The following is a 24,603-nucleotide window of genomic DNA, read 5'->3' as shown; positions in this document are numbered from 1 at the left end:
AGAAGAAGAAGAAGAAGAAGAAGAAGAAGAAGAAGAAGAAGAAGAAGAAGAAGAAGAAGAAGAAGAAGAAGAAGAAGAAGAAGAAGAAGAAGAGCAATGATATTTTTAGTGATTTCAAGGAAGTATGACATCTGTGAGCATCAGTGAGAATGGATGCACAGTCACTAATTCCATCACTTTTGTTTTTTTCCTAAAATATCTGGCAGGAGTCTTATAGCAATGACCCAAAATGTTCAAGAAGCTTAGATTCTACTAAAATTGAGATTCCTTGTTCCTCAGTGGACAGTCACTCCCTTGAAGATATAAATCTAAGAATCAACTCTTCTTCCCTGTATCTTTCCCCAAAGGACTATAGTGAGATGGACCACAAAGAGAGGGAAAAAATAAGAGAAAAAAGTAAATATTTATAAATGAGTTCCTTGTCTATACAACTGAGAGGATTTGACTAGAAAATCCACATGTAAAACCTATATCAAATTGCTTGCTGTCTCATGGAGGGAATAAAGGGAGGGAAGAAGGGTGAGAATTTGACTCTAACTTCAAAAAAACCCCAAAGACGGCAAAAAACTGGAAAATGAGGGGATGCCCTTCAATTGGGGAATGGCTGAACAAATTGTGGTATATGCTGGTGATGGAATACTATTGCACTCAAAGGAATAATAAACTGGAAGAATTCCATGTGAACTGGAAAGAACTCCAGGAATTGATGCAGAGTGAAAGGAGCAGAGCCAGAAGAACATTGTACACAGAGACTGATATACTGTGGTAAAATCGAATGTAATGGACTTGTGTACAAGCAGCAATGCAATGACCCAGGACAATTCTGAGGGATTTATGGTAAAGAACGCTACCCACATTCAGAGGAAGAACTACAGGAGTGGAAACACAGAAGAAAAACAACTGCTTGAACTCATGGGTTGGGGTGGACATGATTGGGGATGTAGACTCAAAACCACACCAATGCAACTATCAACAATTTGGAAATAGATCTTGATCAATGAATGTTAAAACCAGTGGAAATGCATATCGGCCAGGGGAGGGGGGGAGGTCGGGGGGTGAAGGGGAAAGTAAGAGCATAAATCATGTAACCATGTTAACTTTTCTAAAATATAAATATTAATAAATGATAAAAAAACAGTGGAAATATGCATCGGCTATGGGGGAGGGGAGTTGGGGGAGGTGATGGGGAACATCATGTAACCATGATAACTTTTCTAAAAAATAAATATTATTAAATGTTAAAAAACCCAAAGATTAAAAAATGTTTTTTTTTCATGTAATTGAAGAAAAAATAAAATATTTTTTAAAAGATCTTTAAAATCCCTTGTAGGACTAAAGCCTATGATCCAACTAGGTATAAGTCCCTTGACCGTGGCAACCCAGACCTATAGGAAAGACACAACAGAATGAGCATTGACTCTTGAAGGTGTAGAATCATAAGTTCAAATCCTGCCTCTTACAAATACTACCTGGGTGACCTTGGATAAGTTCCTTAATTTCCATGGGCCTCCAGTTTCCTTATCTGAAAATGAGGGAATGTGACTAGATGGCCTCTGGGCTGCCTTCCAACTCTCTGATCCTATGACATTGTGTGAAAGGGGAAATTAAAGTGAAATCCAGAGAATCAGGCTTAAAATCCTCCTGTGTGGAAGAAAATCTCAGTACACTACAAAGAATCAAAATATTTTATCTCCATATTATTTCACAACTGTTTCTTTGTTCTGGCAACTCCGTAATTACCACAGTCAAGGTTCCTCAGCTGATTCTTTTGTGTTTTCCCTCTTTCTTAAATGTATGGTTTTGTTTTCCTGCAGCTGTGGAGGCAACCTGCCAGAATTCTGCATGCCTAAGTCATGGGAGGGAGGCGGAAGAGGGGGAGGCCATTAGGGACTCCCACCTATTAAGACAATGGATGGGATGCTGGGAGCTGGGAGTTTTCCTTGTCAGATCAATGCAACAAGGACCCAGGATAAGGAAGCTAACCCACTGATGTATTTCCCAAGGAGTAGCGTATTATCAGTCTGATACATGGGAGGGTCAGTCTCAGTATTTTGTCTCTGTCCAAAGGAGATTAAGGGGTTGAAGGGAAAGATACAGTTGAAAATTCTGGACCTAATTAATCCAGAGCACAACAGGCTCTATCCTTGCTTCTATTATGTATTTCCATTATTCTCATCTTCCATTGTGCTTATGTGTTCAAATGTTGGATCCTCCTAGTAAAAGGTAAACTCTTGTAAGTCAGGTTTGGGTTTTTTTTTTTTTTTTTGTCTTTGTATCCCCAGCACTTTATTGCAATGCCTTACACACAGTAGGCATTTAACAAATGTTCGTTGAATTGCAAGATCAATCACCACACATTTGAAACACATTTTATTAGAGCAAAAACACACTTTAAGTACACACATGGAGAAAAGATGAATGCAGATGTTTACAAACAAAAAAAAAAGATGTATACTTACATATAATATGTCGGATATATTCCTTCAAAATACCAGCAATGTTTTTTGGCCTCTGTACACTGGAAAGAGAGGGGGGAAATCCATAATCAACCTTTTACTTTAGAAAGCATCTTCAAAGATTCCCAACCAAAGAAATTTTTGTTTAAAAACTCTGTATTGCTAAGAGATATTGGAAAGTGAGGAAAACTATGGAGTATTTTCTTTACCTAAGAATATTTTGTTCTTCAAAAAAATTGCTTTCGAAATTTTTCCCTCTTCCACCCCCTCCCAGGTCCTCACAACTCAAAATAAATCAAATATGATTTGATATTGTTATATAGAATATATTTTCATGTTTCTAAACTTTAGAGCTTTGTATGTTTATATATTTACATATTTACATTCCCCCCTCACTTACTAGTTGTGTGACCATAGACAAATCAATTAATCCTGATTGTCTCAGTTTCCTCATCTATAAAATGAACTGGAGAAGGAAATGGCAAACTACTCCAGTATCTTTGCCAAGAAAACTCCAAATGGGGTTATTAAGAGTCCAGCACAACTGAAAAATGTCTCAACAACCACAATTCTATCTCAAATTCATGCAGGGAACTCTCCAACTTTTCTAGCTGTATGACCATAGGAAAGTCTAAATTTCCTCCTCTGTAAAATGGGGATGAGAATAATAATCGGGTTCTATACCTCACCAGGATTTAAGCCCAAGCTTTATAGAACTATTACAGTTCTATAAAGGAGTCATCAAAAGTCATCAAGCAGGGGACTTTGCTCCTGGTGGCATAAAGCAACGTGAGGCTGTTATCTATCTGTCTAGCAGCAGCACAAGGGTCTAACTGTATCACTTTGTGATGGAAGAGCATGTGGCTGTTTGGGCTCACAGACGTTTCAGAATCTCTCATAGGCACCGAGTGACTGAAATTTTATTAATGAAGAAAATGATTTGAAAAAAATAAGCCATCAGCTCACCCTCCAGTTCGGGCAGTGTTGCTCAGGCAAGAGAAGACATCAATTCACTTAGTCAGAGAACAGCTGTTTTCATTGCCCCTTCTCAAATTACTCTCCATAAAGCTGACATGTTTGCCAATTCATTTAATTTTAGTTGGGTTCTTGGGTAATGAAACAAAGAAAGCGCTCTCCTCCCTGAAGTCTCCCACACTACAAGAGGTAGGTTAACCCTTTTCAAAGCTACATCCAAGCTAAATATAATTGAGGATAAGTTCTTATTATCACCTAATTTGTAGATAATGGGGTTTAACCCTACTCATACCAATATCTCCTCCCCTTCTGCAGGTGTCCTAGAGCCAACTCCTCTTCCCAAACTGGAGATGAAGAAGGGAGAAAAGTGCTGCTGTGTGGCCATAGCAGTGGTGAGAGACAATCTTTTAAGTCTGAAAGTTATTCACAGGCTACTAAAAAAAGTATTAGCATAGATAAAGAAGGAGACAACATCTTAAAGCAGAAAAAGAACTGGTCCTAGAATTAGAAGTCCAGGGTTCAAATCCCATCCCCTGCTTGTTTACTGTCTATGTGACCTTAGGCAAGTCATTTGTCCTTCTTGGGCCTCTACCAGCTCATCTGTAAAATAAAGGGGTCATACTAGATAGCCTCAAGGGTTTCTTCCAGCTAGAGAGGTATGATCCTATGGCTAGAGAGTTACCCAGGACCCTTCCAGCCCAGACATGGCACCTTCAGACTTTATGACACAAGAAGAGTCTCTTGTTCAAGATATGATTTGGTAGAAAGAGACCTAGGCTGGGAGTCAAGATCCCCACAGTTCAGCTCCTAACACTGAGCAGACCTTTTACTGCTCTGAGTTTTTGCTTCACATGTCCAATGGAGATGATGACTTGGGCACTCTTTATCTCATAGGACTTTGGTGAGGGAGGTATTTGATAAATCTTCAACATGCTAGAGAAACAATTGCAAGAAGAGACAACAGGGTGGGCAGACAAAATCGATTGAAATTAAGGGGTTCGAGTTCCACCTCTGAGACATATTGACGGTATGTCCCTGGGCAAATCAATTGTCTTCTGGATTCGGGCAACTCTATCAGACTAAAGGGTGAACTGCATTGGTCAAGGGAGTGTCCCCCACCCTGAAAAGAGCATTACCTCTACCAATGGAGAATATGAGTTCCAATCCTACTACCTGTGTGATTCTGGGCAAAGTGCTTAACCTTTCTTAGCCTCAGTTTCTGTATATGTATGATAAAAGGTTTGGACTAAATATCCTCTCACTTTAGAGACTGAGCTCTAAATGGAAGATCTTACAAATCTCTTCTTCTATTTCTACTCCCTACTCATTTATTCTGACTCTTCCCTTTCTTGTAGAAAATGATACATTCTTTTAGAAATTGTCTTGAAGGGGCAGTTGGTTGATTCAGTGAAATTCAGAGAGCCAGGCTTAGAGGTTCTGGGTTCAGATTTGACCTCAGACACACTGCCTAGCTGTGTGACCTTGGGCAAGTCACTTAACCCCCACTGCCTAGACCTTACTGCTCTTCTGCCTTGGAACCAATGTACTATATTGATTCTAAGATGGAAGGTAAGGGTTTTTTTGTAAAGTTGTGTCAGGGTTTTGTTTTAATTTGTTTTTACTTCTGGCAAAGGAAGAGAAAAATCCTTAAACATTAAAAAGAATTCCTCCTGTGATTTAAAAAAAATTTTTTTTCCAATTGGTTACCACAGGAAAAGACCAAATTACATCAGATACTTAGTGATGGGACTGTAAATGTGATTTGGCTCCATTTCTGAACAAAACCAGTCTCAAGCTATCCTGGGCATAGAATATAGGAGCGGGGAGCAGGAAGGGGCTTCTGGGTGATGGAAGAGAATAAAAAGATGATGGAAACTGAAGAAATGGTAAATGAGCTGGGGGTACCATGCAGACCAGTCTAAGGACTTGGGGAGTCAGAAAAAGTAGTGCCCAGGTAAGGGAGAAGCAGCCTGAGTTCTGTATGCTTCCCTATTATCTTCCTTCTTGCCTCATTGCCACAAAAGGTCTGGCCTCTAAAGACTCCTATGTATTCAACCCCAATGAGACAATGAGAAGGGGTACCTGGAAGGGATATGGGTCAGCCCAGGCAGAAGTCATAGTGGGAAGAAGGATATAGAGAGGGAAAGTTGAAGAAAATCCCAAGCAATAGCATTAAAGGAAGAACAAAAGTTGCAGAGACTACCAAGAATTCTAGATAGCTTTTGGTGAATAAGGAATATATATGTGTAAGTCTAAGGTGAGTAGATGGGGACTGTTTGTATTGAGTTTTAAATTGATTGATCAATCAGCATCTATTAAGCACCTACTTTGTGATAAGCACAGTGATAGGCACTGTGTATACAAATATGAAAATAGGACAATTTCTTCTCTGTGCCCTAAGGGACTTATATTCTACTATGGAAACAAAATGTTTACCTAAGATAAAAAATAAATTCGCAGTAAGGATGGGGGAGGGTGACACTAACCAGTAGCATCTGAAAAGACTTTTTGAAGGAGGTGACACTTGAAAGGTTTGAAGGGAATAAGAGTTTCCAAGAAAGAGAGATGTGGAGAGGGGTGAGGGCATTCCAGGTATGGGGGAGAGCCTGGACAAAAGATGAGAGGTAGGAGATGGGATGCTGTATACAGGCAACAGTGAATAGGCCAGTTTGATTAAATGGATAGCCTTTATATTAATTAAATGGTTAAGCATGTGCAGACTATTCTCTAGCTCATTAATTCTGCTTTCCAGACACGGCCTCCTTGCAGGAGCCTTCCTCCAGTCTGCCACACATCATTATTTCTGGGTGCACTAGTGAATTCAAACAGGCCAGGTCAGCCTAATCAACGGCCCCTTCCATTGTGCCATAGCCCATTCACTCCCACAACATCTCCCAGATTGAAGCTTCTCACCAGGGAAGAATATTTTCAAACAAAGTCTGCCCAGAATATTTAATGATATCTAGGTAATAGTGGGAAAGAACAGAAAGCCACTATGCAAAATAAATAAATAACAAACAAAGACTATCCAGACACTTTCATAAATCCATTTTATATGGCTGGGAGTCAGTCTGTTTTTTAACTATCTTTCTACTGGAAAACTCTGCTAGTAAAGGCAAGTAGTCAATGGAGGGGTTCTTTAACCTCTGCACATGATTGGTGCCATGAGGGCGGTTGATTTTACAACTCTCATCATTAATGATCTTCCCCCAAAAACTCTATGAAGGTGAGGACCTCCCAGCGGACGATGCCAATTCCCTAGAGCCTCCCTTTTCCCAGCTCACACTTGGATTGAGAAATATAACACAGTGCACTGCCCCATCTCTCTTTTCCCCCCTCCCTCCCCATAACATTTCCCTAGGAAAGCAAAGAGAAGATGGCCAGCGTAGAATAGGACACAATGGGGATCCACCTGCCTCCTATGAGAAGAAGGGGGAAGTAACAAAGAGACATCCAAAGAACAGAATAGTATCTAAACTTCTCTTTGGCGGATGGCATTTGGACTTTTCTCACCTTGTTGCCCTTCAAAGAAAGTCATGATGTGATGGAGAGAACAGTAACTTTAAGAGTCAGTAAACAGAGGGCAGCTAGGTGGCTCTGAATGGAAAGCCAGCTCTAGAGATGAGAGGTCTTGGGTTCAAATTTGATCTCAGATTCTTCCTAGTTGTGTGACCTTAGGCAAGTCACTTGATCCCTATTGCCTAACTCTCACTGTTCCTCTGCCTTGGAACCAATACTTATATAGATTCTAAAACAGAAGGCAATGTTTTTTTTTTTTAAATGTCAGTAGGCAGGACTTCTCTCCCTTGTTTCACCACTTACCTTGGGAAAGTCCAACCTTAGTCTCCTCATCTGTAAAATGGGAAGGATAATCTCTTTCTTACTGATGGACCCAGGGTTGTTATAGGGATCAAATAAAAGAACAAATGTGAAAGTTCTTTTCAACTTGTAAAGCATTAAATTAATCATCATCATCATTACCAGCAAAGACTACTATTATTGTTAATGATATTCATTGTTGCAGTTGTTATTGATGTTAAGACAGTGATTCTGCTTGCAGTGTGGCCACCTTTGGGATATAGAGGGCACTCAGGACAGAGCTAGATCCCACTCTTGACTCAAGGCTCAGGGAGCAGGATTTCAGTCTAGAACCAGAGACTTGCAGGGGAGAAAGAAAGTGAGGACGCCTGGAGAGACAGTCCTGAACTTTGAAGTAAGACCAGAATTTCAATCTGGTCAAGCTGTTCTCAGACACTCGTTAGATAGGAACTCTAGGCAAACTAAAGCTGTCTGAGCTTAATTTTCCTGACACTGAGTCAATGTGAGCATGTTGGAGATTCAGTGGGTAAAATACTGGGTCTGTCCTCGGGAAGACCTGAATTCAAATCTAGCCTCAGACACTTACTAGCTGTGTGACTCTGAGCAAGTCACTTAATTACCACCTACTTCAGTTTCCCCCACTGTAAAATGAGGATAATAAGAACACCTACCTTTCAGGTTGTTTTAAGGATTAAATGAGATAAGACTTATAAAAGCTCTTAGCATAGGTCTGGCACTTGGTAAGCACTTGATAAAATGCTGGTTGCCTTCCTTTCCTCCTTGTGATGCTCAAGTGAGATAATATATGTAAGACATTTCAGAAACTTCAAAATGCCATATAAGCATCAGTTATTATAATTAGTAACAGGGAATCTTTTCTTTTATTTGCTCAGGAAGCCCTTTCTAGGTTTGAAGAAAAGGATGGAATCCCAGAAGCTCACTAAGTATCATAACATTCTTCCTAGATCATAATGTCATCAGCACAAGTGATCAGTTATTTGCATCTGGATTATAAATGGCCCTTTTTTCATCCTATTGTACCATAGCCCATTCATGCCCACAACATCTCCCCAAACCCCAACCCCTCACCATGTATGAATATTTTCCAAGTATAACCTCATTAATAGCAGTAATCACCACTAGACCACTAAGCAAAAAATAATACCTTCACTGCTATAAGTACAGCAATTTTAACACTGTCCTATGAAGGACATGCATGGAGCACTGAGCCTGGAATCAAGAAGACATCTTTCTTGGTTCAAATCTAGCCTCACATACTTATTAGTTGTGTGACTCTGAACTAGTCATTTAATCCTGTTTGCCTCAACTTCCCACCTGTAAAATGAGCTGGGGAAGGAAATGGCAACCCACTTCACTAGCTCTTAAAAAAAACACCTTACTTCCTGCCTTAGAATCAATATTAAGTATCAGTTGCAAGGTAGAAGAGTGGCAAGGGCTAGGCAATTGAGGTAAAGTGACTTACCTAGAGTCATACCAGCTAAGGAAGGATCTGAAGTCAGATTTGAACCCAGGATCTCACATCTCTAGGCTTGACATTCTATCCACTGAGCCACCAAGCTGCCTCCCCCACTTAAGTATCTCTGCCCAAAAAACTTCAAATGATTCATTAAAAGTTGGACAAGACTAAAAAGCAACTGAAATGCAAAGTTACTAATAGGTAAATTAGACATAAACTATCCATATGGGCCTGACCAAGAGAAAAAAATAAAAGTGCCTTGGGAATTATTATCAACACTGATGCCTCCTGTGAATAATTAAAAATTCTTTATTGTTTTCTTTTTTATTAGAATAGACATAGCTCAGTCTTCATATTGGAGAAGACAGGAGAGTAAAGATTCACTCTTTGCCCTCTTCTCAGCTTTCCTAGGATAATTGTACAGAAAACAAGAAAATACAGCAATGGTATCAGGCCTTTGACACAAGAGGATGGTACCCAAGGGGAGAAGGGAACATTAGAAGTAGAAAGCACATCAAGGAAGAGTTGGAAGATTTCTATCCCTTAATCCCTTAACAGTATATTTTCCTGGCTTTAAACCCTAGTATCCCCACATAGAGGAGTAAAGGTAAGGAGAGAAGGGAAGAGGACAAACCTCCAACACCTCCATACCTAACGAGCATGAGATAGGCACTGATTCTCATACACATGGCATAATGAAAAGGATATTGGAATAGAATGACATGGGCTTGAATTCTGGTTCTGCTGCTTACTATGAGTGTGAGTTTAAACAAATCATTTCACCTATAGAGAAAACAAATCAGTTTCCTCTAAAATGAGTCCTTTGGGTAGTATGGGGTGGTTGGTAGAGAAATGGACTTGGAAGTTCAAGTCCCAGATCTGCCAAAAAACCAGCTTTGGATGCACAAGCAAGTCTTTGGACATCAGTTTCCTCATCTGCAAAAAGAAAGAGTTTGATGAGGTATTCTATAAAGATTCTTCCAATTCTAGCCATTTTCCTACTCCTCAGTTCAGCAAAGGCTGGCCTACTGGTCCAAAGTGTCAATGGGTTACAGGTTACAACACTACATCTGCCACTGAGAGGAATTAGATGCTTCTCTTCCTCAATCTACCCTCATTTCCCCATTGCTCAATTTTTATCAGGCTCAGGATACCCACTGTCAGATGATTCATCACATCCCTATGTCTGTTGGAAGCGTCCCAATGCCTTGTGCCACTCTAACCCTTAAATCCACCATTTCTCTTGGGAGCAGACCACATTCCCCTGCCCTTTCTCTCCAAGGTCCTCAGGTCCTTTTATATTTCCTGCTACTTCTCCCACTAAAAACTTCCTGACCTTTCCATCTCATGAACTAAACATGAACCTTCTTTTATGTGTTGTCTCCCCCAATTTTGGAATGTGACTCTTTGAGAGCAAAAACTGTCTTGGTTTTCTATATTTATCACTAGCACTTAGCACAGTACCTTCCACATAGTAAAGGTTTTAATAAATGTTTCCATTCTATCTTGTTCCCTCTGAGATTCTCTAAGTGAAGAGCTGTGAGGGGCCAGTGAAAAGCAAATGGCAAGTGTACTCTGTGGATTGAGGATTCAAATGCACTCAGCAGCACAGTTCAGTGAGAGAAGTACCAGACTGGAGATCAGAAGGCTTGGGTCTATGTCACATCTTCTCCTTACTTAGTAAATAACCTGTGAAAAGTTAGACTTCTCCTAATCTCCATTTCCTCATCTATAAAACTAAAGCTAATAACACCCTACCAAGTTGTTGGAAGGATTAAATGAGATAATGTACCTATAAATAGAGTGATATAAATGTAAAACTATTATGATCTCCCTATCCATCTGACAACATATGTCGAGCTGCCTGTATTTCCTTGTAAGAACAAAAAAACCCAAACCTGTTAAAAACTTATCTGTAACTCAGAGGAAAAAGAAATTAGTCCTATTTCCTCCAAACTTTCCTTCTCCCTCCAGATGTCAGACCAACCAACCTGTTACTTATAAGTCCTATTATTTGGGAAGAAAAGTTTGCAATAGTTATTCATTAGCTTAACAGCACAAAATATGACTGTGAACAGCTCAATGACCATATCTTGGTATGCCAATTACTGTCCTTAGCAGTCCCTACAGAACATCTCTGGAACACTAGGACCTTCACAAATAATCTCATACAGTGGATAAGATAAAAGGTAGTTAAGTTAAAGTTTCTTTGGGTTGACTCTCAGGAAATCCAGGAAGTTGTAAGTTTGTGATACAGCCCTGAGGAATTCATCTACCTTCTTGGTTTCAGTCAATCAATATAATCCATTAGGCATTTTGTGGTAGTGTGTAAAGAACTATACAATTCCTTCAACAAATAATAAGGGAAGCTGACAGCTATCCAGGGGCTTATTTCCTTTTTCTTAAAATAAGATTTTATTTGTTTTATCCCAATTACATGTAAAAACATTTTTTAACATTTGTTTTCTAAAATTTTGAGCTCCTAACTCTCTCCTTTTTCCCTCTGTTCTTTTTCCTTGAGATAATAAGCAATTTTATATAGATTACACATATGAGATCATGCAGAACATAATTCCATATTAGTAAAGGTATGGAAGAAGTCGTATTTCTTTTAAAAAATCATGAAGAAAATAAAGTGAAAAATAATATGCTTTGATCTATATTCATACTCCATAAGTTCTTTCTCTGGAAATGGATAGCATTTTTCACCACAAGTCCTTTGGAGTTGTCTTGGATCACTGTATTGCTAAGAATAGCTAAATCATTCATAGTTGATCATCTTATAATATTGCTGTTACTATGTAAAATTGTCCAGAAGCCTATTACCTAAAAGTTCTCTCCATTTATGTTAGGAACAATAATAATCATCGCCAGTAATGCCATGGAGAAAGTAGAAGAATTACTGCTGTGGGATTCATAAATTTCTATAAGAAAGGAAATGTTAGGAAATCATGGTAGGGCCTCTCACAGTAAGACAAATAATTATGGAAATCTAGAATCTAAGTCTGAAATACTTATGTGAGGTTATGCATAAAGAAAGATTTGGGAAGAATAATGTGCGTCAACTTGAAGAAGGGTGAATGCTGTCATTCTGTCCAAAATGTAAAAATATATTGCTCTGTTCCCAAGGCTAGTAAATTATTAGACTTCTGTTTGTAATGAGTGGAGGTATAGCAGTATTCGAATAGAATTTTTTGAAAAAAGGTCAAGCATCTCAAGGGAAACAATGAAAAAAGAAGAAAGGAAGGAAGCCTAGCACTACCAGGTATCTAATTATACTATAAAGAAGTAACATCAAAATTATTTGCTACAGGACAAAATTTCTTTTCTCTTTTGAAATTTATCAGAGAACATATGAGATACATAGCATACAGAAACAAGCAGACATAGTAACATCGAGTTGGATAAACCCAAAGAGCCCAATTACTTAGGGCTCTAAGGATAAGGGAATATTATTTGACAAAACCTGCCAGGAAAAATGGAAAGTAGTTTGGCAGTCAGTTTAAACCAACATCTTATGCCATATACCTCAATAAACTCCAAGTGAATATGTGTCCCAGATCGAAAAGGCTACAACATAAATTAGAACAGCAGAAACAAAGATACCTTTTGCAACTGAGAAGAGAGAAAGAGTTCTTGAGCAAATATGAAATAAAAAAGATCACAGAAGATAAGATGGGCAGTTTCAATTACTTAAAATTGAAAATTATTTTACATAAATAAAATGAATAAAACTAACATTAAGGGTAAACAACTGGGAAATTATTTCAGTAAGTTTCTTTGATAAAGGCTGAAGTATATAAGAGATATAGGCAATGGAATAAAGTACATATGAACAAGAGCCATTAATATGTGGTCAAATCATACAAACAGGAAGTTTTCAAGGAAAGAAATCCAAGTTTTGAATGATCATCTAAAAAGGCTCCAAATCACTTGTAATAAAAGTACAAATTAAAATAACTCTAAGGTTCTACTTCATCCTCATCGTTCTGGCAAAGATGACAAATGGGGGAAATGATCATTTTGGAGAAGAGTATAAAAGATCAAGAACATCATTAGACTATTATTGGAGTTATGAGTTGCTCTACTCATTCTGGAAAGCAATTTAGAACTAAATTCCCAAAGTCAATAACCTGCATATATCCTTTGACCCTATAACACCACTACTTAGAAGAGGGAAAGGACATACATATGTGTATGTGTGTGTGTGTATATATATATATATATATATATACACACACACACACACACACACACACACATATATATGAAATAATACATAGTAGCACTTTTTGTTGTAGCAAAGAACTAGAACTTAAGGGAAGTTCCTATCAGTTGAGGAAGAGCTGAACAAATTATGACATCATAATATAACTAAATAATATTTCACTATAAGAAATAATGAAGGGGACTGTCAGAGAATCCTAGAAAGATCTATATTAACTGACAGAATATATAGCAAGAACTAGATCATTTTACAATGACTACAATATTGTTAAGAAAAAAAATCAATTTCAAAAGATCTAAGAACTCAGATCAATGCGATATTCACCCAGGATTCCAGAATACAAATGACAAAGCATGCTTTCCATCTCCTGTCAAAGAGGTGATGATGTACTAGAGAATGAAAATAAGGCATATCTTTTGGGCATGGTCAATGTATATATTTGTGGTTGGGATTATTTGCTACAAGGAAGAGGAAGAGGTTTTTTTTTTTAATTTTGTAAAATAAGAGTAATAACAACACTTACCTTCCAGTGTTGCTGTAAAGATAAAATGAGATCATATTTCTAAAGAGCTTTGCAAACATTAAGTCTACATAAATTCTAGATATGTTTTAAAAGTCAAGTTCAGAATAATAAAAACAAGAGAGATGGAGATGTGAAGATGGGCTACCTGGGCTTGAATTCCTACTCTGCTGCTCTCTAGCTATGAAGCCTTAAGCAAGTCATTTAATTTCTCTAAACCTGAGCTTCTATATATGTTAGATGGAGATGTTATATACATAACCTACCTGACAGAGTTGTGAGAAAAGCACCTTGTAAATTATAGTGTACCGGAATTTATGTGAGCTATAATTACTATTATTAACCCATGATAAAGTGTTCTATTCCTTTTTTAAAAAAAACTGTTACTTTGCATCTTAGAATCAATGCTGGGTATTGGTTCCAAAGCAGAAGAAAGGTAAGGGATAGGCAATGGGGGTTAAGTGACTTGCCCAGGGTCACACAGCTAGGAAGTGTCTGAGGCCAGATTTGAACCTACAAGCTTCCATCTCTAGGTCAGGTTTTTAGTCCACTGAGCCACTTAGCTACCCCTTGATTTCTTTTCAAACTTTCTCTTTAGAATTTAAGTTCTTCTGTGTGACCCTGGGCAAGTCACTTGACCCCCATTGCCCACCCTTACTACTCTTTCACCAAGGAGCCAACACACAGAAGTTAAGGGTTTAAAAAAAATTTTTTTTAAAGAATTTAAGTTCTTTGAGGTCAGATACCTATTTATTTATCTTTGGGTCCCCCCTCCACCTCAGTATCTAGTTCATTGCTACACATTGTCAGCACATTAATATTTGTGGAATGAAATAGTGAATGAATGATTCAATGAATTTTTTTGTCCTTTAAACTAGCCATATTTAGACACCATTTTACTTTGGGAAAATGAAGCATTTGCTTTTCAGCTATGCTGGAGTGAATGGTGAATCAGTGTAAGTTTCATAACAATGCATTTTTAATTAACCAACGCCCTTCTCTGTCTGGGGAAAACATCCAGTCTCTAAAGGATCAGAAGAAAAACTACCACCTTGTAAACAGGAATTACCCAATGTATCTAACTAACATATAGTGAAAATAGGAATCCTGGAGATACGCAGATTGCTTTACTTACAGCTGCTACATTTTAAATCAAACACATTTGTCACAAGCAAGACAGCCCACAATTAGCTTCTAAATGGTGAGAAGGCTTGAGTGGGATCAGCATGCTGCCTGTGCTATTTGTCAAAGGGGAGCACACCCCACTGTGCCATGGGACTGCCTTCACATCCATCAAAAGCTGCACTTGACACAGACAGCAATGAGATCCTGGTCAGCTTCCAGTTCCAGCCCAATTAAAGGGAACACCTTTCACTGTGCAGAGCCACTGAAACAAAGAGACCCTCAAGAATGTTAGCTGATTTTACGTTCAGTACCTTGGACAGTGGCAGAGGGCAGGGAGAGGACTTTTGAAGCTATAGCTAGGATTTATGAAAGGAATGACAGGTAGTTATTTTACGGTCCCTGAATTTCAAATAATGAATAGGAAAGGCCATGCTTTTGAATCCTTCTTGGGAATTTAATCAGTGGTCCAAGTGATAATTACTTAATGCCGTGGCTTTCAGAAATCCTTTGTTTCAAAAATAACAAAGTGAGCTCCTTATCTACACGGGACACAGACTTTCAGATGCAGAAGCATAGGGATAATTTCATAGGGTTTAGAACATTAAAAAATCTTAGGAATCATCTAGTCTAATTGATTTACTTTTCAAGTGAGGAAACTGGTCCCTAGAGAGGTTAAATAGTTTGCCCAAGGTTATATAATTAGTAGATAGAGCTGGGACTCAAATTGAGGTCTTTTGACTCTAAATCTAATTTTCTTTCAATTATACAAATAGGAGTATCAATTAGAAATTATAAAGAAACACAGAATAACTGCACAGGAAAACATACTCAACTTGACTGCTTAGTGACACTAAGTCAGGGACTAATGTGTTTCTGGAATACATCTGGGTAAGAGTTCAACTTAACTCAAAAAAGTCTTAAGGATCCACCATGTGTAAGGCATAGTGCATGTCCCTGAGGGAGACTGACTAAAAACTGATATTAATTCATGGCAGATAATAGATCAGGCTGACATGGCATAATGGAAAGATCCAGGCTTTGGAGTCAAATTCAAGTTCAAATCCCACCTCTGCCACTTAATTACATAAGTGAATTTAGGCAATTCAATTAATCTCCAGAGGTCTCAGTTTCTTTATCTGTAAAATGAGAGGTTTGAACTAAATTGTCTACAAGGTTTCTTCTAGTTCTAAATTCTATGACATATCTGTAATATGGCTGGAAAAATCTGACCTACTCTCTTGCTTACCTTGAAATAAAAACAGACAGGCTTCCTTCTCCAAGAGCCTACCAATCATAAAGGCAAAAGTCTTTGTCCATATCTTGATATACTAAAAAATACTTTGGTCTTTGTTTCTTCCAGGCTCAGGTTATAAAATACTCTACCCACACCAACACATCAGAAGCTTCTCTTTATCTCCTATCCCCCTTTCATTAGATGATAATGATCTTCAAAGGCTCCCTATTGCCTCTAGAATAAAATATAAGCTCTTTAGCTGAGCATTAAAAATCTTCCATAGAATGGCAAAAAAAAACAAAACCACCCTACTTCCACAGTCTGGCTCCCACCCACATTTCCAGGCTTATTTCAAATGACTCTACTTCATTCTGTATTGTAAGTTATTTGCTGAAAACAACATTCACCTTCCCACTTTCTTGAATTTGCTAAGTAACCCTCCCCTCTACTATCTGGAATGCACTCCTTCTTTAATCTCACCTCTTAGAAATCCTTCAAAAGCAAAGCTCAGATGCCATCTCCTACTTGAGTCTTTTCCTGCTCCCCCAGTTCCTACTAGCATGTTCTCCCTCTTGAAGTTACTTTGTATGTTTTTATTTCCATATTTATGCACATGCAAATAAATGTTTGTTGACTATTGTAACCCATGGAGGAGATAAAATCCCTGAGGGCTGGATTTATTTAATTTTCCTGCATTGCTTACCCATAACAGATACTTTAAAAATCATTGTTTAATTGAATTTCTATCCTTGGACCTCACAGAGTACTTTATTTTTCAATAATCTAACAAATATGCTATTGTGGCCTTTGGTTATCTAAGCTTGTGTTTTGTCTCCCCTACAAATCTGTAAACTTTCCAAGACCAGATCTAAGTTGAATACTAAAACTCCCATTTCTAGCCTAGTATTTTGCAAAGATTACTTGCTTTATTCAAATGTTCACTTAATGAGTAAATTATCATAGATGAATGATCTAGGTTGCACAATGACTTGAGTGGACAAACTAAAAACAACTGACTTTCATCTACCCCCTGGTGGGTGCTGCAGCGATCCAGGGGAGCGGTGATGGCCACAGGTGCATTTATCTTTCCTATTAATTGCTATTAAAATTTTTTAAAAATTAATTTCCAGGGGGCTAAGTAATATTTTTCTGGAAAGGGGGAGGTAGGCCAAATAAGTTTGGGAACCACTGATTCTACCCCATTAATTGGAAACATGAGAGCTTGAATTCAAATCCAGATCCTAATTGCGTGACCCTGGATAAATCACTTAACCTCTATTTTTCCTCATCTATAAAATTAGGATAATAAAGCACCTACTTCACAAGATTGTTGTGAGGATCAAATGAGATAATATTTGTAAAATGCCTGGTGAATTGGTAGTGTTTAATAAAGCTTATTGCCTTATGCACTCTTTTTCTATAGAGAGAATAACAGAGAGTCAACATGCTACTCAATATGATGACCACCACAGAGGGAGCAGAGAGTCAGGCTAAACTAAAAAGTTAAAAAACGAAACTAAAAAAAATCTCTCTACTCTAATGGTTGGAAGTCCAGCATTCTTGGGTGGTAAGCATTCCCACAAACATCTTCACTTAAAAAGGCAGGTGGAGGTGGCCCTCCTGGGAGGAATTAAATCTATAATGCCTCAGCAGCTCATTGATCACCTTTCCTTCAGGACAAGTGGATGTCTGGGTGATGGGCAATGTAAAGGCACAAAAAGAAAAAAAATCTGGATACTTTGCATCCACACTGAATACATTTTATATACACAATTATTTATATGTTGCTCTCCAATTAGAATATAAGCTCTATGAGGGTAAGGACTGTTTTTGCCTGTCTTTATATCCTCACCTCTTACTAAAGAGTCACCACTTTAAAAAAAATGTTTCTTGGCCAACTGACTGGCCATTCCTAATATTATACTAAGAGCTCCTCTTTGCTTATTCTCCTGGCTCCCCTCCCCCAACTTCATCTCGGGGCAGTCCTGGAAATCACTCCATCCTCAAGGGTTTCTGTCAGAGCATACTATAATTAGGAACACATTTTCCTGAGAGCTCCAATTTTCTCCATTAAAAGCATGGTGAGTAGAACCCAGCACTGTGGGGCTGATTGAAAAATATTGGTCTTTCAAAGTGAAATGATACATGACCTTGATATCCTGCTTAATTAGGACAAATGTACACTAAAAGAAGCAAATAATCTGTCTCTTCACAATCACAGCTAATTTCGTTACAAAGCACTACTTAAATGTATCCAAGCTCCCTGGGCACATGTTCTGGGGAGCCCCCCAACTTCTGCCCTTCCCCCATCGGTCCCCAGGATCCCTCGGCCACCAAGTAATTAAGATCCAAAGGGTTGACTTTCATCTACCCCATTAACTGGGCCTGTGCTGAAGAAGGGCAGAGGATAAAAAGATAGACCGGACTCCTGATTCATATTCATTCTCTCACTCCAATGTAAACAGGCATCAAAGTGTTGAGCAAATGCTCCCAGGCCTCAGCTGGCTAAGCTGACAACCTGACAAAAGCCAAGCAAGAAATGGTTTCTTTGTCATAACCCATGCCTTGCATCAAGGTACCCTGCTTTGGGGACCTGACAAACAGTGAACCCTGTGTGTGTATGTCTGTGTGTCTGTGCGTGTCTGTGTGTGCATGCATGCGTGAAACCAACACATTTTCTCCTCCTCCCTGCCCAGAGCTCAGAGGCAAGACAGAAGAAACTGCTGCGCTGTCCAACATCATTAGAGATTTTTTTTTTCTGGCCCCCTTTTCCCTATCCAGCATTGCTGATCAGTTTTGATGTTTAATCTGGCATGACACAGCTCCTCCATAAGCTTTTCTTCCTCCCCCCCAAAATAATCTCAGCTCCACGGTGTATTTACAGCCCCCCTCCCCATCATGAAATTCTCATCCCCACCTCCCACTTGAGTCAAAATCGTATTTCCTGGGCATCTTCAATTTGCACACCCACAATTCCCTTGAGACACCAAATCTCATTAACAAGGAGGTTAGGAAGGAGGTCATTCTCCCTTAGCTGTGTGTATGCTCAAAGATAGAGGTGTGTCATCAATCCTGCTCTCCTTTAGGACAGGAGACAATGGAAAAGATGTAAAGTGGCTTATGTCTGATTAATGGGCTTATAAGGAGACTAACTCTCTCCAAACCACTCCCCATTTCAAGAAAGGCAGCTTCCTGGTCTGTTTTCAGCTCTATTTGGAAATGCCACTGTGCTTTCTAATGTGGTTCATGGCTTCTGCCTAGTGGAAATCATATTATATCATCCCTTTACTTTACATATTCACTCAACAAATATACTGCTCCCAACACAGGTTAACTAGATTATGGAGAATTCATCTCAGTATATACAAGGTTAGGGACCTTTTGACAATCATGTATTACAAACTGGAGAAAGGTGGATGCCAGAGGCCAGGGGGACAAGAAGGGAAGTAAACATTTAAGAGCCAAAGTCCATTAAGAGAAAGTCACCCCAGGTCAGCTCTGAACTACTAAATCCTTTCAACTCCACATAAGCTCAAAATAGACCTGAACTTGTATGTATTCCCTCCACCAAGCCTCACTGATTATACATCAATCTAGTAGCATGAACACATCATATACATATTAATTGTATATTATTATTAATTAATGCCTTCCTCATTAATGCCTTCCCCTTCAAGCATACCTTTCATTTAATATATATTTTATACATATAATACATATATCATTATTTTAAATGCTGTCTTCCTCATTAGAATGTAAGCTTCTTGAGGGCAATGAAAGCTTTTTGTCTGTTTGTTCTGCTTTCTTTATACCCCCAGAATTTAGCACAGTGTCCAGCACTGAGTAAATATTTAACCTGAGAACCTACTACTAACCTATCCTAATTCAGAATTTGGATACGTTTACATGGCAGACTTATAAAATTTTAAAGAACTCCTCCATTAATTTGGGCTACCAGAAACTAACATTCATTTAAAAAGAAAGGAAGAAAGAAAGGAAGGAAGAAAGGAAGGAAGGAAGAAAGGAAGGAAGGAAGAAAGGAAGGAAGGAAGGAAGGAAGGAAGGAAGGAAGGAAGGAAAGAAGAATTCATGTAATACTTGGTACCCAAAATGCTTTACATTTATTATTTCATTTGATCTTTACATCAATCCTGTGAAGATAAAGGCCATTAAACTATTTACTAATGAAGAAACTGGGGTTGAAAGGTTAAGTGATTTGCCCAAGGTTACAAAGGAAGTGTTTGAGACAGGATTTGAATACAAGTCTTATGGTTACAAATCCTGCAATCTAGCCATTATATCATCACTCTGGCATATGATAAGGTTTACCTGGAGTTTTCTCTCCTTCACAATCTAGGAAAACTATGGTTCTATTTGAATCCTTTTGACATGAACCAAATACCTCATTATAAACCCCCTTAAACTTCATCTCAGCCACTGTGAGATGAGATCTTTGTTTCTATTCCACTCTAATATTTGTCACATACAATTTGGGATACATCTTTGCTAAGGAGATGGTACCTGACTCTGCTAGTATGTCTTACCTTGGTTTATAGCATAGCCAAACAAAAGTGGAAAATTCAATGTTATTTATTATGACTTGTATAAAAAGAATCATTTTCTATTTGCCCCTGAGTGATTCTTAGGTGAAACTTTGAAGCTGTTAGAAAAAGGTTCAGAGGTGAAATTTTGGATGAATCAGCTACATGAGTCCCAGCCAAAAAGATTCCTATGACAAGTCTTTCAAATGTCATACATCTTCATTCATATGAAACCAATGACTAGAAGATTTAATTAGAATAGTACAGTAACAGAGATAACAGATGGAAATAGCTGTGCCACTGTTATTTTCTGGCAATAAATGGATATACTCAAACTTGGCCCAATTCCAACCAGAAGGGTAAATGTGCACCAGATTTTCTCTCTGAAGACATGCTACAGTGCATTCACCTTTCTCAAAGTATTCTACAAAGTTTGAGACATACTCTAAAAGCCATATAACAAAGGCAAGGTCAAGGCACACTCTCTTAGCAGTCCTTTATTTCTATCACCTCTCCTTCCTTGGATGTTCCTTAGCCTCTTCCCAACTACTTAATGTGGGTCTTGTCCAAAGGTTTGTCCTTCTATGACTATACTCTCTCCATCAGCAATCTCATCCCCTTCCATGGTTTCAATCATTTTCTTCTATGCAAATAGCTCCTGAGCCTATATCTGCAACCCTTGCCTCTTTCCTGGATTCCATACAGATACCCTCAGTTACTTTCAGGATCTTTTATCTGATTGTATCACCAATATCTCAAACTCAACAGCTCATAGTCTTTTCCCTTAAACCTGCTCCTCCTCTTGACTTTACTAATTTAGCCTCTAGCACTGTCACTTACTCAGTTTCCCAAGTTTTTGACCTTGAAATTATCTTTACATCTTCCTTCTCCTTCAGTTTTCAGGTATTGTCAATTATATTTTCCTAATAATTCAACCCCTCCTTTCTAGGCCCATTGCCATTAGACTGTGAGCTGCTCAAGACTATGGATTGTTTTCTGAATTTCTTTGTATTCCCAGCATTTAGCATGGCACATAGTAGGTGCTTAATATATATTTAGCGATTGACTGATCCCTCTTTCATTACCATATGCTTACACTACTGGAGTAGCCCCCAAACCATTCTTCATAACTCTGTTCTCTTTCTCCTCTAATCCAGTTGTTTTTAATCTTTTTGTGTGCCAAGGACTTCTTTGGTAGCCTAATGGAGTTTGTGTACCATTCCTCAGGATAATGTTTTCAAGTACATAAAAAAAAATACATAGGATTACAAAAAATCCATCATACTGAAATTCACTTATCAAAATGTCTTTCTAAAAAACAAGTTCATGGGAAAAACAAAATAAGTTCACAAGGGAAACTAGGTGGTTCAGTATATTGAGAGCCATGTATAGAGATGGGAGGTCTTGGGTTCAAATATGACCTCAGATACATCCCAGCTATGGGACACTGGGCAAGTCACTTAGCCCCAATTGTCTAGTCTTTACCAATCTTCTGCCTTGAAACTAATATATAATATCAATTCTAAAACAGAAAAGAAGTTAAGTGTTTTCAAAATATATTAATAAGCTCATAGACCCAGGATAGGAACTCTTGATTAATTAATCCCTCAAATTGCTATCAAGAATATATATTTTATAGTCCTGGTCATACCAGTCTTCTATTCAGAATTTTTTAATAGATCTTTTTTATCTATAAAGTAAAATTCATATTCTTCTGCTTGATATTCAGTTGTCTCTACAACCTGGTTAGCCAGGCTATCTTTCTGGCTTTCCCATGTTATTCCCCCTACCCATTCTACATTTCAGCCAAATTTTACAAGTCTCAGTCTCTAAAACCAACAATGCATCTTCATGCCTCTCTAAGTGTTGGTGGAAACTGATCTTGTGATCCCTTTATCTAAGAATATCCAAATTACTTTCTTCTTCATTTCAATTTGATAAATATTTATTAAGTAAGCACTCACTATTTACAAGAGAGCAGGCTAAATTCTGGGGACATAAAGACAAAATTAAAATGGTCTCTGCCCTCAGTGAGCTGGCCAGAGTACCTGAATTCGAATCCCACTCAACTCCTTGAGATCTGTGTAATCCTAGGCAAGTCACAGATCCTCCCTGGCCCTCAGTTTCCTCATATGAAAAATAAGGAGGTGGGACTGAATAGACTCTGAGGTTCCTTCCAGCTCTAGAACTATGATCCTTATGTTTTTCTAGTGTAACAGTTCTTAAAGTATGGTCTAAGGATCCCAAGAGGTCCCTGAGACCTTTTCAGGAGATCCTTGAGGTCAAAACTAATAATACTAAGATATTTTAATTTTGAATACAGCACATATCAATAGATATAACCCATATAAGGGTCCCTAATAATTTAATTTTAAGAGTGTACAGGGGTCTTGAGGCATAAAAGTCTGAGAACTGCTACCCTAATACCTAAAGGTTTACAAAGTACTTCCCTTTGGGAGGCCAGGTACAGACTTCCAATCCTCTGTTCCTTTGATCTGCTATTAGAAGAATTCTACTTCCTTTAAAGCTTCACTTAATACTGCTACCTCCAGAAGGCCTTCCTTCATTTGAGAAAAGGATTGAAAAATCACATGCTTGGACTGTTATCAATAAAAAATTTCATTTTGTAATTTTCTGAAGCACTTATCACATGATATCATCTATTACTATTATCACTGATGGCATCTAAGTTTGAATACTAGATTGTAAACTCTATGAAGACAGAGACTATATCTCAACTAAATTTTATGTCTCCTGAAATGCCCAGCATAATGTTCTGCACAAAATAGGCACTAAAAACAAATTCTTGCCTTCTGTCTTAGAATTAATACTATGTATTGGTTCCAAGGCAGAAGAGTGGTAAGGTTAGGCAACTGAAGTTCAGTGACTTGCCCAGAGTCACACAGCTAGGAAGTATCTGAGACAACATTTGAACCAAGTCCCTCCTCTCCAGGTCTGGTTCTCTATTCACTGAATCCCCTAGGCACTTAAAAATGTTTATTTAAAAATACTAATGTCAGAGGAATATTCCTGAAGACTGAAGAACAGAGCAAAGAAGATACTTCATTATGATAGCATCACTAACACCATAAAGAAATATGCAAAACCTATTTGTTTCCATCTCGCAGACTCAAAAAGTGCTCTAGGATGGACAGTCACATGGCAATACCACCAGGACACAGCTAATCAGTGACAGAACAAGGAAAATCCCCCACTAAGATTCTTAGGCTGCTCCCCTTTCATCAAAATCTAACCTTTTACCACTAGACTGGAATCTTAACTACTAGACTGTCAATGACTAAGAATTGCCTTAAGTGCTCTTGCGGTAAATAGGACAAGAAAAGCCCAAAGGGTTTTACACATTAGGAAAGTACTCCTAAGAAGAAAGGGCCAGTGGAAAGGCAGAAGCAAAATAGGAAGGGAACAATGGAAGAGGGAGGAATGACCCAAAGTATAAAGCAAAAAGACAGTACACAAAGACACAACAGGGAACTGTTTGGCTCTGTGGGAAACTGCATGTCAATTAGAAGGAAGAGTCATTGTCTCAGACTTATTTAAGTATATTTTCAAAATATCTTATTTCATAAACAACAGTACACTGCCAACTTTTGGTAACAGAAACTACAAATAACACTTATCTAGGCACAGTATTGAAAGTATGTAGTAATGCTTATGTAATAGGTAAGGAATGTCTATGAAAAATGAAAATTTCCCTTATTGATTCTGTCTCATAAAAAGAACCTACCAATTTTTTTTCTGGGGATGATATACTCAAGTAAAGTATTTGAAAGCAAGAGTGAAAAGAACCCGCTAAATCAACTGTCTGTGAATTTTTTTTTAACTTGGAAGAGAAATTTGACAATTCATATCTTTATTTTGATTCCAGTTTCCTAACTTTGGTTGGGCATCATCCTTATCAAGGCAGATTTTAGGAAGAAAAATTGTTGGACTTTCCAATGACATTTGGATTTCTAAAAAAAAGTTTTGTAAGCTCATTATAGCAAGTAAAACTGGGATTAAAAACTACATGAGGAAAAGGATTTCAATTGGGTAACAGCAGCAGAATGTTAGTGCTTTGTCAGGCTAAGAAAACATGAGGATTATTGGACCCACAATAAAAATTACGGTGATCCCTTGAGAGACTTGCCCATTCCCTTTTACATGGGTTTACTTCAAAGTATTATGGTCAAGTAAAATACAAGCTAAAAAAGGATCTAATTGTTGCAAT

The 24,603-nt window shown here is 38.1% G+C and overlaps 1 protein-coding gene across 1 annotated transcript in view; it reads right to left on the bottom strand.

Annotated features, from left to right (window-relative positions):
- The window catches only part of VOPP1 (VOPP1 WW domain binding protein), a 201,501-nt gene that overhangs the window by 97,409 nt on the left and 79,489 nt on the right, over window positions 1-24,603 (bottom strand). Inside the window, exon 2 of the mRNA XM_044671058.1 lies at window positions 2,460-2,518. Within this exon, the coding sequence (XP_044526993.1) occupies window positions 2,460-2,518 (59 nt within the window). The remainder of the gene's footprint in view (window positions 1-2,459; window positions 2,519-24,603) is intronic.

Source organism: Gracilinanus agilis, chromosome 1 (assembly GCF_016433145.1).
Source record: "Gracilinanus agilis isolate LMUSP501 chromosome 1, AgileGrace, whole genome shotgun sequence".
NCBI lineage: Eukaryota > Metazoa > Chordata > Mammalia > Didelphimorphia > Didelphidae > Gracilinanus > Gracilinanus agilis.
This window is presented reverse-complemented; position numbering and strand designations above follow the sequence as displayed.